Source organism: Eutrigla gurnardus, assembly GCF_963514095.1.
Source record: "Eutrigla gurnardus genome assembly, chromosome: 6".
Lineage (NCBI taxonomy): Eukaryota > Metazoa > Chordata > Actinopteri > Perciformes > Triglidae > Eutrigla > Eutrigla gurnardus.
Window position 1 is genome coordinate 10,162,261 of NC_139920.1, and position 16,583 is coordinate 10,178,843.

General features: G+C 39.7%; 1 protein-coding gene across 4 annotated transcripts in view; it reads right to left on the minus strand.

The window, feature by feature from the left end:
- Nucleotides 1-14,629, minus strand: part of st3gal3a (ST3 beta-galactoside alpha-2,3-sialyltransferase 3a) — a 31,971-nt gene extending 17,342 nt beyond the window's left edge. For all 4 annotated transcript variants that reach the window (XR_014597250.1, XR_014597251.1, XM_084010842.1 and 1 more), the window contains exons 1-5: nucleotides 14,468-14,629; nucleotides 12,685-12,836; nucleotides 7,130-7,172; nucleotides 6,893-6,985; nucleotides 1,469-1,563 (exon numbers count right to left, since the gene is read on the minus strand). Coding sequence is in view for 2 of the 4 variants with exons in the window: in XM_084010842.1 (XP_083866968.1) it covers nucleotides 1,469-1,563; nucleotides 6,893-6,985; nucleotides 7,130-7,172; nucleotides 12,685-12,799 (346 nt within the window). In the remaining 2 variants the exon portion in view is untranslated. The remainder of the gene's footprint in view (nucleotides 1-1,468; nucleotides 1,564-6,892; nucleotides 6,986-7,129; nucleotides 7,173-12,684; nucleotides 12,837-14,467) is intronic.
- Nucleotides 14,630-16,583: the final 1,954 nt, after the last annotated feature.

The window sequence follows — 16,583 nt, forward strand, 5'->3', positions numbered from 1 at the left end:
GTCATAATATTACGAGAAAAAAGTTGTAATATTACGAGAATAAAGTCATAATATTACGAGAAGTAGTCATTTTATGAGAACTCTTACAGAAAGAGCAGTCTTCCTCCTTTGTTAAAATGAGGAATGTTGAGCATCTTGTGAAGTTATACTTTGGTATCGGTTTCACAAATAAGGAAATACTTAATCTTCTGGCACATCAGCATCAAATTATCATCAGTATCAGGACTTTGAAGCGATTGTGCAAACGACTGTGTCTGTTACGAAGAAAGAACCACACGGACTTGGAAGAAATTGCTTCTTTCGTGGAAGAGGAGCTGTCTGTTTACGTTTACTCTATCATTATTCTCGTACGACTTTATTCTGGTAATATTATGACTTTATTCTGGTTATATTATGACTTTATTCTGGTAATATTATGACTTTATTCTGGTAATATTATGACTTTATTCTGGTTATATTATGACTTTTTTCTCGTAATATTATGACTTTTTTCTCGTAATATTATGACTTTTTCTCGTAAAGTTACAACTTTTTTCTCGTTAAGTTACGACTTTATTCTCGTAGACCTAATAATATGACTTTATTCTCGTAATTTAATTAAAAAAAAAAAATTTTTCTCTTAGTCTGGCCCTAATACTCCGTCGTACAAACGAATGTTCGCTAAATGTATCGTGGATTTTAGGGCAACATAAAAAACATTTAGTGATGGGACAATTGTGAAGGAGTGCTTGAACGCCGTAGCTGAGACATTATTTGAGGGGAAATAAAGAGACAAGTTGTGTTCTGTTTTCTTTAATTTGAAATAAAGGCCTTAAGTTCATTTGCATGGGACTACTTTTGTCTATGGTAAAATAGCTAGTTGATTACTATACAAGTGTTGAAAATTGACAATAATTATTGTTGAAACCATATGAAAATGTGGGGTAGGCTATAAGACACAAGTTGGACTTGTGAGGTTCGGACCTTCAGTGGAGGAAATTTTAGTAACTGGACCTCAGTGACTTTTAATTGAATACCCCTGCTCTAAGCCTTAAAGACTGTGAAGGCCGACCGAGCAGTCTACGGAATGAGAAGCTCTGGTCTATGCAGGATTTCCTGTTGGCGTCACCTTTGCTGCTAGCAACCAGCTACGGTTGACAAGAAGTAGCATGGAAGAAAATGGAGCCATAGATCATGTTTTTATATTTTATAAATCGGTGCAGTGTATTTTGCTTCATCTACCAGGCTGATCCACTGTTAGATGCTATGTTGATTCAAATCCAATCATCACTGGCGCACAATTAATCTTGGGAGAAGAAGGCCGCATTTTTGGACTGCATTTGAAGGAGTCTTTGAAATGGGGCCGCCTTGTCTCAGCAGCTGTGACACATTCAGTCTTCAAATGGAGCCTGTGAAGGATGCGCCCGCTGGATTGGGACACAGCTATTGAGTTACCTTGAACTGCAAAGACAAGAATGTGTGATCATACCTTGTGATTTTACACCAAACGGAGGAGAATAATCCCCAATCTTGGCGAATCGTTTGTAGTTCGGGTCAAGGAACATGGGCGCCAGTTTGGTGAACCTGTGAACATACAAAAACATGTTACAGCAGGTAAGAATGCAGAAGAGGTTTGTCAATGCAATATCTGTCCTACACCCGTACGACTTTGCTGTACGAAGATGTACTGATTCATGTCAGGATGCTTAAGAGGATTTAGAGCATCGTGTTTCCAGCTAATCCAGTCTGTCTGATTCACCTTCACCAAAACAAATTCAGAGACAAGAATGAGGGAAACTTCAGAGCTGCACATTTCACACATTGATGCTGGGAGCAGATATCCAGTCTGACCACGGAACAGTTCATAGGGTGAATGGGCCATGCTTGCTTCTCCCGACCACCAAGATACATGGAAGTGTGAACCAGCACATTTCCAAGACAGGGGTCCCTGATTTAGCAGGCAATAACTGCCAGATGAGCCAAACAAAGAGGGTGGTATTACAATGTAGCAGGGTATTTATAAATCCCGACGGTATGATATTCAACATCGTCATGGTAAAGACGCTCCTCTTTCTATGATGCTGTATTGATGTGATGTGTTGTAGTGACCAGCAGACACCACCAGAGGTCGACCCTAAAGTGTAACAGGCAGCTGAGCTCAGAAAGATGGAGACTCAGTGTTTAAATCTTTTGTTGCCTTAAAAAGCTTTAGCAAGCATCCTAATCTGAACAGTTGTTCATAATTAAGTATTAATGCATTTGATATATATATGTCAGGGGTATTCAATTAAAAGGCACTGAGGTGCAGTTACTAAAATGTACTCCAAGTGAAGGTCCGAACCTCACAAGTCCAACTTGTGTCTTATAGCCTACCCCACATTTTCATATGGTTTCAACAATAATTATTGTCAATTTTCAACACTTGTATAGTAATCAACTAGCTATTTTACCATAGATAAAAGTAGTCCCAAGCGAATGAACTTAAGGCCTTTATTTGAAGTTAAAGAAAACAGAACACAACTCGTCTCTTTGTTTCCCCTCAAATAATGTCTCAGCTACGGCGTTCAAGCACTCCTTCACAATTGTCCCATCACTAAATGTTTTTTATGTTGCCCCAAAATCCACGATACCTTTAGCGAACATTCGTTTGCTGGGCTGTAAATGAATGTGTGATGAGTCGGGTAGTTTTCCAGACTCTGAGGGCAAACAAACGATTTGATTGGCTCAATTCAGTCAAGTCATTGTCGTATTAACTGGAGTAGCTGCGCCTACGTCTATAACCGCAGCCGCCGAAAAAAAAGATATTGCTCTATGAAAATGATCCATTCTCGTGAATTCATCGGAGATTGGTCATGGGTCCGAACAAAACCATCAATCGGTCCGGATCTGACTATCCTTTATATGGATGTACACACCTGCAGAAATAAAAAAAGGTATGAGGGTATGTAAACAAGATAATAAGATATAATTACATGAACTAACTGGTTGATCACCGCCTTCAGTTCTAATGAAAGTGTGCTCAACATTGCTTGTAAAACAAGAATTACACAGTTGTTGCAGTTGTGTTCTGCATTATGTTATGCTCTACTTCATCTCCACATCTGTCTCCACTTTGGGGGATTAGGCTTTCACACAGTTCAGCGTCTTGTTTAAACTCAGTGTATGTACCGTATGTATGCAAATGTGTGTGCATTTTGGTGAAAGAAAAAAACAAATTAAATTCATAACCAAATAAAAATGCACCAAGATGTTACGGAGTGTCCTCAGGCTTTCACATCCCATGTGTCAAATGGGTTTAATTTACAATTGAACCGACATCAAAGCAAAAAAACTTAATATGTTCAGTAACCAACATACTTTCAATAGAGAGGTCAATGTGCCAAAGGATTGCAGAACCTGAACTGACTTTCCTGGGAAACCGGAGGGAAACTAAGTATGTGATCTGGCACTGATTGTAAAAGTAAATTGCTGAAGAGTTTCATAATTTATTACAAATGCTATGCACATTTCAAATACTAATGAATCAGACAAGAAAAGAAAAACTCATTTTCAAGACTAATTAAGAGTTTTGTTTTGAAGAGTTGTACAAAACATACATTAGGCTTTACATGCTGATGTAACCTGTGTCCAATTTTGAAAAATGAAACCTGCATAAGGCAACATGTAAAGCTTTGGTGTGGAAGAAGAGAAACAGAAGGAAACCTGTTTCTTTAACCGAGTCAGCCCCTCCAGCTTTGGCAGCTTGTTTCCTTTATGTGTAATATCACATAATGAACAGCAAATGAGCTCTGATTTGGTAACACAAAACAGCTGCTAATCAGCCAGTGTTGGAAGGTCTACAAAATAATTAAAATGAAAACACTTCAACACGGTTAAGAAATTAGCTGCTAATGATGCGTGTTGCCCTTTTGTCTATACTAAGATAAGATCAAATAAGCTAAGACAAGATTGGACAAGACAAGATAAGATAAGATTGGATAAGTTAGGACATGTCTTGTACTTCTATGAACTAGATAAAACAGTTTACATCATCTGTTTGGTAAATGGACCTGCATTTCTAAAGCACTTTCTAGTGTTTTTGACTACTTAAGGCTCTTTATTTATAACATTCAGTCTACATTCACCCAGTCACACACATTCATACACTGATAGCAGTGGAGCCGCCTGCCCATCAGGAGCTAATCTCATTCACACTTCATAATTATGTGGTTCAGTATCTGGTCCAAGGACACGGCATGCGGACTGGAGGAGCCGGGATTCACCGATCTTCTGACCCAATTACATTAGTCAAGTTAGAGAATCCTGCAGGTAGTTCAACTTTTCCTCTGTCGCTGGTTCTGAAATACTAACACCACAACCATCTAACATAATATTAGACTGTATCCGTTTGATTTTGTGTATTTCATCAGATTATATGAAATTTTAGGATAACGGCAAACAAAAGGTTAAAGCTTGGATTCTGTCACTATAATCCACTGTATGGTGACTCCTCCATGTTGTAGTTGTCAGTAGTTATTGTGAACTCAAAGTATCCCACATTTTATCTTGACAGTAGTGTACATTCAATGGACACTAACCGAGCATTATATACCATCATGCATTGCGCTGAAGGAAAAATGAGAGTAGAAACAAAAACAAATGAGCACAAATGAGACAAATCAATGAGTGTTATAGCAGGGGAGCTTAAATGACAAAAAAACCAGCCACCATTAATCAGGGATGTTTCAATTACTGACGGAGCAGAGAAATTGCACCTGCATTTCTATAAGCTTTTCTAATCTTTTCAACCACTCAAGGCACTTTAGACTTCACCTTTACACCCGGTTATTATCCCAAACTGGGTTTATTTTTATTTTACAGATGAGTCCTCTACATAGAACTCCCTGGATAGTGAGTTGGGAGTAGTGAATGATTGAGAGACTACAGACACAAGGTTGATTTTCAGCCGTGTGCATCACCTTTCCGTGTCCCCTGGAAACAGTTTCCATTGTATTTGCAGCAGTCATGTGCCAGCTGCTGCAGAGGAACAAGCTGAGCAAAGACCCAGAGCAGAATAAATGGGTCAAGGATGCTCTGGGCGTTCCACCACTCCTCTCTGCCGAAGAAAAGCCTCCATGTTGTTTTAACATGTTAGTATCGGTACTCTGTGAGCACACTTCATTAGGGCTGCCGTCTGAAGGCCCTGGTGGGTTGGAGGGTTGCGTGTCTCCGGTGCTCTGAGAGTAAGTAGGTAAGTGAACTGGCCTGAGGTTTTCTCACGCACTGGGACGACAGCGGAGCACAAGAGGACTAAAATAGTTCAGCACAAAAGATGGGCTCATTCAGACGACTGCGTCTTCAGACTTGTTTTATACATAGTGCTGAAAACATAAGCAGGTGAAGAGCTTTCACAGTGTGGACACTTCTTTGGGTCTTTAATAATGGAGAGAAATGGGATCTTTCCTCTATCATCCCACTCTGAGCTCACAGAGACTATTTGACAGGCCAGTTTTTAGGCATGCAGAAGGTGAATAAGGTGGATTTCCAGAGCACCACAAGCACAGGGGGTAGACTTTACCATGAGAGATGTAGCAATACCATGATTACTTCAACAAACAAACTGGTGAAAACATCTCCTTCAAACAAATGATGTATTCAAGTTTCTTAGCCAAAATCTCACTTAATAAGAATATATTTGAGCACATTGTGATAACGTTGTTGTGTAGCTCATTTTAAGTGAACTGAACCCTGGGCAATGCAGCTATAATATGAGGGTGGGACTTCATCCTTGTTGATGTCAGTGAGAGCATCCGTCGATCCACTTGTTGTGTCAAAGCTTCATTATCAAATACATTGTTGCTTATCCAGAGAAAGTCTAAATCAATCCAGAGTCAGGCAGCTTTATACCACCACTGTGCGAGTGAAATACAACTATTGGGTTTGATAACTGCAGCTCGGAGAACTTAACGAGTGTCAGAAATCACTAACTACTCACTAGATCGTGAGTTCTCCATGTTGTAGTTCTGTCTGAACGTTTAGTGATAATTATTATACCCTATATAGTGGACTCAAAGCATCCTACAATTCAGGAACCACAAAAACGAAAAAAGCCAAAACGATGCCCGACACGCTTTCCTGCACCGACTCCAGGTCCGTTCTCCACTCACACAGGTCCAGATTAATCATCCAACCAATGATGTTTTGCCGCTCATTTCGGATCAACCAGCGCGATAACTGACAACCAATGGTCACTAACGAAGCTTTATATTATACCATCATGCATTGCGCTGAAGGTTAAATGACAGATGGACCAGAGTAGAGAGAGAGCAGCGTGATTGTGACAAATCCATAAATAATATTTACTGCGAGTAGAGCATCATAACACAAATGTTCATAAAGTACTTTGTAGTTTTGTAGTCTGGTGGAAAATACACTTATTGCCTCCACAGTGACAACTGCAGTGTATACCGCTCCTTCCATTCTTACCTTTCACAATTAAAGATTTAGACAGCATAAGGGAACTTGAATTACAACAGATTATCTTAGGATAGTATTTATTACAAATTAGATTAGATTTATTTTGAATAGTCCACCAGTCACCGTTAATCTGGCACATTTTAATTGTACGACAGCAGAAACATAATTAATAGTCCGGATAAAATGAGGCGTGTAGTGTCCCAAAGTGTTTTTTATTTTACAGATGAGCTAAATAAAAGTCTTCTATCTTGTCCTCTATATCATTTTGCTGTTTCCCATGTATGTAACAAGCGTGTATTGACACGATCACTAACATGTGATAAAGTGACATTAGAGGGAACACAGAATACACGTCATAGTTTGAAGCTTTGGAGCGCTGACCAAGCTGTGTTATTTGATGTGTTGGAGTGAGAACGTGTTCTTAACAAATAAAATCACTTTCATTGTTTGTTCTTACTTTGGATAAATGGCCGTCATCTTGGCAGCTGCAAAACCCGGTTTGCAGGCTCCCTCGCTGAGATTTCCGTACTTGTACATCAGCTCCAACGGCCTGTAGACATGGAGGACGGTTAAACGGTCAACGGTTAAATATGCACACACACACACACTATATATACAGTACATGTTACACAAATGGCACCTTATGCCTCACTGATACACTGATTCTTGTATAAATAGTATAATGTATACTCACAGTCTACCATCCAGCTTCAGAAGGAACCCTTGTTTGTCGTACACTACACAAAGAAAAAAATATACATTTTAAAATTTCACAGACATTTGTCTGACATTGACGTAATTTCATTACAAACAAGTTGATATTAATTTACTTAAAGTCAATTAAGTGTAGTTGCAAATGTGTTAAGTCAGTCCAGTCTGCCAAAGTAAAGTGTTGCTGTCGTTACCATGCAAAAATACTAAAAAGCAAAAAAACTAATTTCAAAACATCAGGAAGAACAGAGAATTCCAATATGGTTTTAGTTTTGGTTTTGCAGAATCGTTCACTGTAAACAGTGCTTGACAAGTAGGTTGATGTTGGAACCCTGATTATACCGTTTTATTATTATTACCATTTCTGTGTGCTTGACATTACCACAAATACAAATTAGTCATTATGATATTAAAACCTTATAGAAAAAGCAGAAAAAAACTCCTTATGACAGTGAAGCTGAGTCAGTCTGCTAGAGGAAGAGCTCTGTCCAGTTGATGGTGGAGAAGCTGCTCAGGATCATCCATAATAGATACCAGTTTGTTGAGTGTCCTCATCTCCACCACGACTTCAAAGGTGTCTTCTTTGCACAAAATGATGGAACATTTAAACTGTAATCACAGCTGACTTGGCCAGATGATGTTTTTGTTCTTTTGTCCTTTTGTCTCTGTCTTTCTTATGGGGCAATAACTCTGGGCTGTCTTTGAAGTAAACAGGTTTCATCTGCATCAACGTGTACATATTAACCAAATGTGAGCAGTTTTTGTTTTTTTTAAAGATTAGTTTTAAGCCTTCATTGGAGCAGCTGGAGATGACAGGAAGGGGGGGGGGGGGGGGGGGGGGGAGCTTTGCAGCCATTGGTGGATAAATATTCCAAAATATTGACTGTGATATGATACCCTGCCTACATATCTCAGTACTGATACTCAAACCTTCTTTCCTGGGTAAAGCTACTGTATTCTTCCCCACAAACATCAGTCAGGACACACAATAAACAATCAGATTATTTTCACCTCCTTCACCGCCCATTGAGTACACTCTTGTTTGCAATTGCCATAGAACCTCTTTCGATTGTGCTTCATTCTATCCCTCGTATTGTTGACATTTGCAGATATTATGTTGAGTTAAAAGTATCCCTTTATGCTGATGACCTTCTTCTTTAAGTTTCCAATCTGTCCCAATCTGTTCCTGTACATCTGGCCACTCTGGAATCTTTTGGTCAAATCTCTGGCTATAAATTAACTTGAACAAGAGTGAACTACTACCATTAAACACGGCTGCTTGTAAATTCCCTCTACATGACTTTTAGATTACTTTTAGATTTACATGACCATTTAAGATCACCCTACAAATCCTTTGGTTGCGGCGCAGGTTAACTCGGTAAAATGAATGTCCTTCCGAGACTCTCTTACTTGTTTCAATGTATCCCGGTTATTCTCCCCAGTCCTTTTTTCGCAAAGTTGATAGTCTGATTTCAGATTTTATTTTGGATTACAATCCTTCTCTGTCCATGCCCCTTTAGCTGCCAATCATGTTTTTCCTCCCTCCTTAATGGACAGTGGGTTTATGGGATGGTCTAATTTCGATGTTTTTATAGATAACACCTTTGCTTCTTTTCAGCAGCTCTCCAATGGGTTCTCACTTCCCAGACAGAACTTCTTCAGGTATCTACAGGTTCGTGACTTTTCCCGACAACTCTGGTTTGGATTTCCTTTTGAAACCTTTTTTATAATAATATAATATTCAATTATTGCGTATTGACTCTTTAAATTCCATTAAGACACTTTGGGAACAAGATCTGGACGAGAATTTATCAGAGGATGTGTGGGTGGAGATTTTAAGACGTGTACATGGATCCTTTTAATTCTGTATATATTTTGATTATTTTGAAAATTGATTCATGTTAACTGTTTTTCGTTTTGTGTCTGTCCTTTTCTTCTCTTTACAGAAAATGGAACTTTACATGTGTTTTCCAATTAATTAAAATGTAATTATTTAAAAATGTTTGTGGTACTTGAGTTTATGTGATGTCTTTGAATTTTATGGGTACATTTGGTCGTTAATTAGAGCTGTGCTGATACAGACACCAGCTCAGAGAAAGACTCTGCAGCCAGCGAGCAGTTTGTGGCTTACTTTAATTTGAATTTTATATAGTTAATCCTAATTAAAAACTACTAATATCTACCTTTTATTGTCCGCTCCTACCACATCTACCGCCATCTAAGCAGGAAGGAAGTGATGACATTGACGAGTGATGTGACTCAAAACCGCCAGAAAAACAAGACGTAAGAGAGAGCACAAGCCAGATGGGCCTTCCCAAAACCATGGTTTTGAATTTCTAGCAGCGCATCTTTTCTACATAGAAAAGGAGTCATTCTTTACTCTTCAATGAAGATATTGTCTCCAGCTTCGATATAACCGATGCTACTGCAGCATCTATAACCTCTTCACAATTAAGGAATTGCTTAGAAATGTATGAGACTGATGACTGATTACAAAAATTCAGTTCTGATTTTCCATTTTCCATCTTTGAATGAGGTTTTTATGGCACCTCTAAAATCAGATTATGGAATAGCCACATCCACCATGGCACCACTGCACTGTCGGATGTGTGATACAAAACCCATACAATCCACTCAGACAGCTGAATATTCTCTTTTCTAGCTGCCAAAAGTTTACAGACTCAGGAAAAGCTTACGTTAACTAAATGACGGGGCACCAGGATAGCTCAAGGGTAGAGTTGGTGCCCCACGTACCGAGGTTAAGTCCTCACCGCTGCGACCCCAGGTTCGAATCCAACCAACAGCCCTTTCAGCAATGTCGTCCCCATCTCTCTCTCCCCCTTTCACACTTACTCTCTCTCAATAAAAGGCAAAAATGTCCCAAAAAATAACTCAACTCAATGACAATCTGTTGTTTGGCTCTACTTTCTAATCCATGGACATAAACGACAGAAACCTCAGCACCAGCCTCAACTCCACCAAACCTTTTATGAACTTTGAGTGAAGTCTTCATCTCAAGCCAAGCAGGTCACAAACATCCAAACCATCAATCTCCCAAATTGCTAGCAAATGCTGATGTGCCGGAGGTAAAAAAAGAAAAAAGAAGTAATGTTGCTTCTAAAATACTCTGAAAATACAGAGAACTTGAGTTGCAGCAAAAAGACTGAAAAGAAAAAGATGTTCACCAGAAGAACAACAAACATACGGTCAAAATAATTGTGGATTTAGCGTGTAGGATGGACGTCCAAAACATGTAAGCACTAAAGAGGCAGTGCAGAAAGCTGGGCAAACTAAAACCAGTGATGAAACATCCCGTCTCTAAGTAAACGGACTGGCTCCCCCATCTGGTAAAAAAACTCATAACAGACGGGGCTGCAGCCAACAATCTGACAGTCTATTGATTTATTTATATGATACATGATGTGCCAGAAATGAAAAGTGCCATAAAAGTAGTAGTAGTAGTTTTTCCTGATCAACAGCACAAAACCCAAAGTTAATCAGGCGATACAATGATTAACATTTGATTAAAACAGAGAATCAATGACAAAATCATCACATTTGAAGAATGAACAAATGATTATAAAAGATGAACCAACTTGCCTAAACATACACACAAAAAAGGAGGAGCACTCAGAAAAAAACACTTTTTTATGGAGGCGCCTGCACACACACACTGAAAAAAGAAGCTGGCGCTCATAGAAAGACAGGATGTGGACACAGGCCCTAAGGGATGGAAAGCCTTGATCTCAAACCAAAAAAGACTTGTTCTATTGTGACTCTCTAAATGACAGTCTTATGTCTTGAGTATGCCTTGTTTCACTCACAGTTGTCCAAGGTGCTTTCAGACAGTGAGTTGTTGACCCCCTATTGTTCAATGTTTTTAATGTAAACAACATTAATGTCAAACAGAATACATCAGCGGATTTTACAGAAACTAAGTTCCCTTCATCACACACCTCTTCACCAGCAGAGAACAGACAGATCTAGGGAGACAACACTAGTGGAGCGTTAAGGTCGGATCATGAAGTCCAGGACACAAAATGCTTTAAGTGTGCATAAATTACTATATTCATTGTGTCATTTCTCTAAAATAATGTATTTTGAGCTTCATCCAAGCTACGTGAGGTCACAGTAGTAACCTGGCATAAAAATAAAATCTCAATTTTTTCAAAGTAATGGCTAATTTTCAATTTAAACCTCATTTTTTTAACCGTTTTAAAATCGCGATTTTGCGGTTCAGGCGTTTCGCAAACCGTAGGAAAGTAAAAATGCAAATTAATCAATTAAATCAACAAAAATCGCCCAGTTCTACCAGTCAGTGGTGAACAAGCTAGAAGGATCCATGTGGAAACCTCCATTAACATTGAAGTTAATGCTGAAGCAGCAGGGGGGCAACTTCTCTGGTTGCAAAAGGAAGTCAGATTGTGTCGTCTGTAAGACTCCAGATGTTTCTATAAGCCATTAATAATAATCATTTCAATGTCAACCTTGTGAATGAAGCTTTGATCTGATCAATTCCGCACTGTGGTAGCAGTTTACACCTGGCGAGTCTTAGTGGGTCAAGTCGGTGGCAGACTTCTGTTGGATGGTGGGTTTGGTTTTGTGGCGTTTCCATCTTTAGACACGACTTGTTTATCACTAAGCAAGGGACAATATGAACATTTCATGCCACGATTATCCTGACCAAAATAACTGTTATGCATGATATTATCCTGATAATCATCAAAATATGCTTCAAACTCTTAAACTGGTACTTAAACAGACTGGAATCGTTTCACATTTTGTTAAGAAACAACAATTTGCATTTCTTCACAGAGAGAGCACTTATTTCTTCAGTGACTGTCTGTGTTAGTGAAAAACAAATAATCAAACAATAAATAAATGAAAGAATGGCGACATGTGTGGGTCTGTTTTTTTAAATCACATGATACTTCCTGTATTTTTATTTATATTTAAACCAGGCTGTCTATATGCATCCAACACTTTTAAACAGAAAGAGAGCACACACACAAACACACACTGACACACACACACAGACACACACTGACACACACAGGCAGACAGGACCACGAGACATTGACATAGCGCTTCCACATCCAGTGTGAACCTGGCGTGATGCCAGTTGTTTCTGATGCAGGCATTTGTTATAAAAACCTTAAAATAGTGCCAGAACACACACTCCTGGTGGAATGAAATAACAATATCCCGAACTGTTTTCACATCTTTTTATAAGAATAAATATTTTGCTACTGTATATAACTTCTGTATGCAACATAAATATAACTCAGTCAATTGTTACTGAGATAATAAATCAAGTGAGAAGTAGGGTCATTTTCTCAAAGACTTCCATGTAATCAGACTGCTTGCAACCAGAGGAGTCGCCCCCCGATGGCCAGCAGAGAGAATGCAAGTTTAGGGGCACTTCAATATTTGGCTTCACTTTTCAGAACCAGAAGTTCCCGCCTGTGTCAGTGACTTGTGTAGGAGATGAGTTAATAAATAGTGTATATGACATTATGCCCACAGAGGAAGACTCACATGAATTGCGGCCCCAGCTTCGTAAGGTGATCCTCCCCGACGAGTAGTAAAGGAATCCCAGGGCCAGCATGGAGCAGAAGCCCAGGAAGAAGCTGCGATTGGGTTTCATTCTCATCTCCAGCTAGGCAACATGCCACATCACACACGGGTGCCTGTTTGAAGAGGTAACGATAAACGGCTTAGTCCTGTAGTCATACACGGTTTGATGATACTTACTACAACCCCCCACAGAGCCTGCACCACTCAACAGGAGTGTCAAATTCACCCACTGTTTTTTTAATGAGGAAGTGTTCAATTTCTAGTCATCCACCCTGGGTGTCGGGATGGAGGCAGGTAGCAATTATTTAACGGTGACATGAAGTTTTCGTATTGTCCCATGCCTACTTTAATGTATATTTTACTAAATAAAAGTGGGCTTAATACATACACATAGCAAGAACAGTGGGAGTAAGACATTTTAGCAATCTAGATGATTTCATAAGAGCTGTGCCTTCCTTCAGTCAGACATAAAGGACCAACAATGTTTCAGCTCATTACCTACAGATCACGTCCAATTTACTTTCATGGCTATTTCCCGATGCTAGACATACCGTTGAAGGTCACACATTATGAAAACAATGTGGAGAGCATCGGCGGAGCAGGAGGGAACAGAACGATGGTGCTGTGATTCATTGATAGTGTTCATGTCCTGCGAAATTGTAAGTGAACTGCTCACTATAACTTTTGTTTTTATATACAAATACAATAAATTAAATGTAAGTAAGTTTTGTCTTTAAATGTTTGGGCGTTTTCTATAGCAATAATGATAATGCTTCAAATTCTGCTTCAAATGCTTCAAAACAGTTGGGAGAGGACCTCAAGTTGAAACTTAAAATGTGTCTCTTTAGGGGCTGGTCTTACTGAGACTAATCCACATTTCATCCATCAAACATCCAAACGTTCAGCTCAAATAGGACATGTGTGCTCTTACTTTTCCCCATTCATACCTTTAATACCATCAACATTTACATTGAACCTTCCTCCATACAAACAACAAATGTTCAAACCTGACAAATTATTTCAGCTGCCATCTGGTCATTCATGCATTCACGACGAAACTCCATTCAGACTTTAAAATGTTCCATAGCTTTCCTACATTCAGGCTGTTATTCAACATACAATCTTTAGTAAGATATTAAACTTTGTTTGAAGCTTAGTGAAAATGTCTTTCTCAAATTTGTACATCGGTGTGGAGAGCAGCTTTAAAATATTTTAAGTACTTTATAACTCTTCTCTTTCCTCTCTTCGTGCATGATTTCAGGTCAACCTGTAGGTCCATTTGTGCTCTTCCACACAATATCACTGTGGAAGCAAACAGACCACCACATTTGGCCAGAGGAGCCTGAAAGTAAGAGGATCTCCAACCAACTCCTGCATTCGCTGAAAGCAGCGGTGAGTCTGTAGGAATGAGCTTAACCACCGACGTTAGCCGAGTTAATTTAATTTGCATGGACTTTCAATTGCGTGTTGTTGTGTGACCTGGTTTATCTAATAGGAAACAATTAGCGTTAGAGAAAAACCGAGAAAGTAGCGGTAACCACAGTGACGTTGTCGCGGCAGCTAGCGTTAACACAGCTCGACTAACGTTGCCTGATGATAGCGTGTTAGCCGCGGTAATAAGCGCCGCCGCTCCTCCTCGGACCGGCTGGAGGCATGACATGACAACAGGACCGGATGACAGGCAGCCGGTCAGCAGTACTAGCCGGCTGCGCTAGCAAGCAACAAGCCATTCATAGAGCCTTACCGGACGGACGGATACCGTTAGTTCTCAGCTTGACCTCACACGTCACCGCTTGCTGCCGCCACCAAACTACCGACGCGCGTGGGTCGACGTTAACGTCGCGTGGAAACATGTCACGCGTCATGACTAGCGCTGCATTTTAGCGACACAGTTGAGGGGCAGACTCCCCCTCCCCTCCGGCCAGCTGCTCCGCGGGGGGACACCCGATAGGTCCAGCTCCGGACCGGGGACGCAGGGCCGGATCGAGCACATCTGGCGCCCTGGGCGAGCTTTCCTCCAGATCCCCCCTCCCCACCAAAAAAACACTTCTGGATTCACTTCATCAATTAACGCTCTACAGTGAAGACACTGTAGGTTTATTAATGAGGAATGTAACTGGTGTTACACACAGAATCTCAAGTTCTGAAAGTGAAGCCAATGCTGATGTGCCTTAAACTCGCATTATCTCTGCTGGCCATCAGGGCAGTGGTGGCTGGTCAATAGAGGGCGCTAGGGCAGTCCCACATGAAGCAGAATCAATAGCCCTTCACTCAATAAAACGTTTTCTAAAATTACTTTTACTTATATTACTATATAAGCAAGCAACATGAAGCCAAAGCCAAAGTCAAATTCCTTTTACACTCACTTGGCCAATAAACCGTAATCTGATTCTTAAATTGAATATTATAGCCTATACAGTAACTAAAATGTATGATCTGCAATAAAATGTGATTAAAAACGCTGTCTAAGGTTAACGGAAGATGCTGTATTTCCGGTTTGGGGTGCAAAGATCTTTGCCGTTAACTCTCGTTATAAGTTTGACATGGGCCAGTTGTATCCTCTTCAATAGAAGAGATGGGAGACCGCAGGGTGCAGGTTGACTGCAACCAAGCCGTTACCCTTTACACCCCCAGCTGACTGGTGACAGCAGAGAGCAAATGGTTCCTTCATTGACCTGCTTGCCATAAAAACCGCTAAGCGACTGACCTTGAAGGCAGCGAGTAGGAGTAAATAACAGGTGAGTCATGGAGAAAGATGAGAAATGTAAATGAAAATGGTCACTCATCTACAGTGATAAAGAGTTCAATAGTAGCCGTTATGCTGTGGGATTGTACCAGCTCTTCACAGGGAACATCTTCACGGCACCTTCTCAGAGACTGTAGGCGTTTTTACACAGAGATTCCACCCTAATCACGGAGAGAAGAGCCCTCGATATGCTGCGATCGCACCATTTATATAAAGAAAACTTTGATTTGTGGTGTAGCATACCCTCCTGGTGATTACACGTAACGGCACATTTAGCACATTTTCTTGTATTCCCTGCATTATTACATTTTTTGTTACCCCAAAAAGTGCCCCCCCCAGAAAAAAAATTAACCAGTCGCCTCTGCATCAGGGGACGACTCATGTAAACTTGTTTACGATGTTTACCGAGATGATAAACAAGTGAGAAGGAGTAACATGTTTTTTTTTACAAGATTAATGTACTTTATGAACAAATTCATAAAGCAGAGGATTCTCTGCAGGAATCCTCAAATGGACTGAGGGGAGACTGCACAGCACATACCGATGACGTCATCAACAGCATGCACATTTCTATAAAAAGCAAAAAAAAATCCCCCAAAGATATTCTAATCTTAAAAATAAATCAAAAAGAAACATGGCAACTGTAAATATAAAATCAAGAGGCATTTTAAGTGAAATACAAATAATTATTTTAAAATAATCTTTAAATGAGGACAAGAGAATAGAAATAATAAGGTAATAAGAAATAACTTAAATAAAACAACAGCAAGTAATGTGGTTTACTCACACCAGTAAATAAAGCTTCAGTTCTGCAAATGAAAGTGATTGATTTCTTCACCACGAGGTGGAGCCATAACACTTCCGTCAGTTGGATTAACATTTTGAACAGGTGATTTTTAAACCAACTCCAACACTGATTCAAGGTTAATGGTCAATAATGATGATCATCAGAGATCCCACTTAGAGAAAAAAAGATTCAATATTAACATAAATTCTGAAAAACTCACAACCCCTCATCAGGATTTTTCTAACCACCTGCATATATTGTTAAACACCCACATAATGGTTTTTAAATATGACCTTTAATAATACTTTGAATGTTATCCGTAACTGA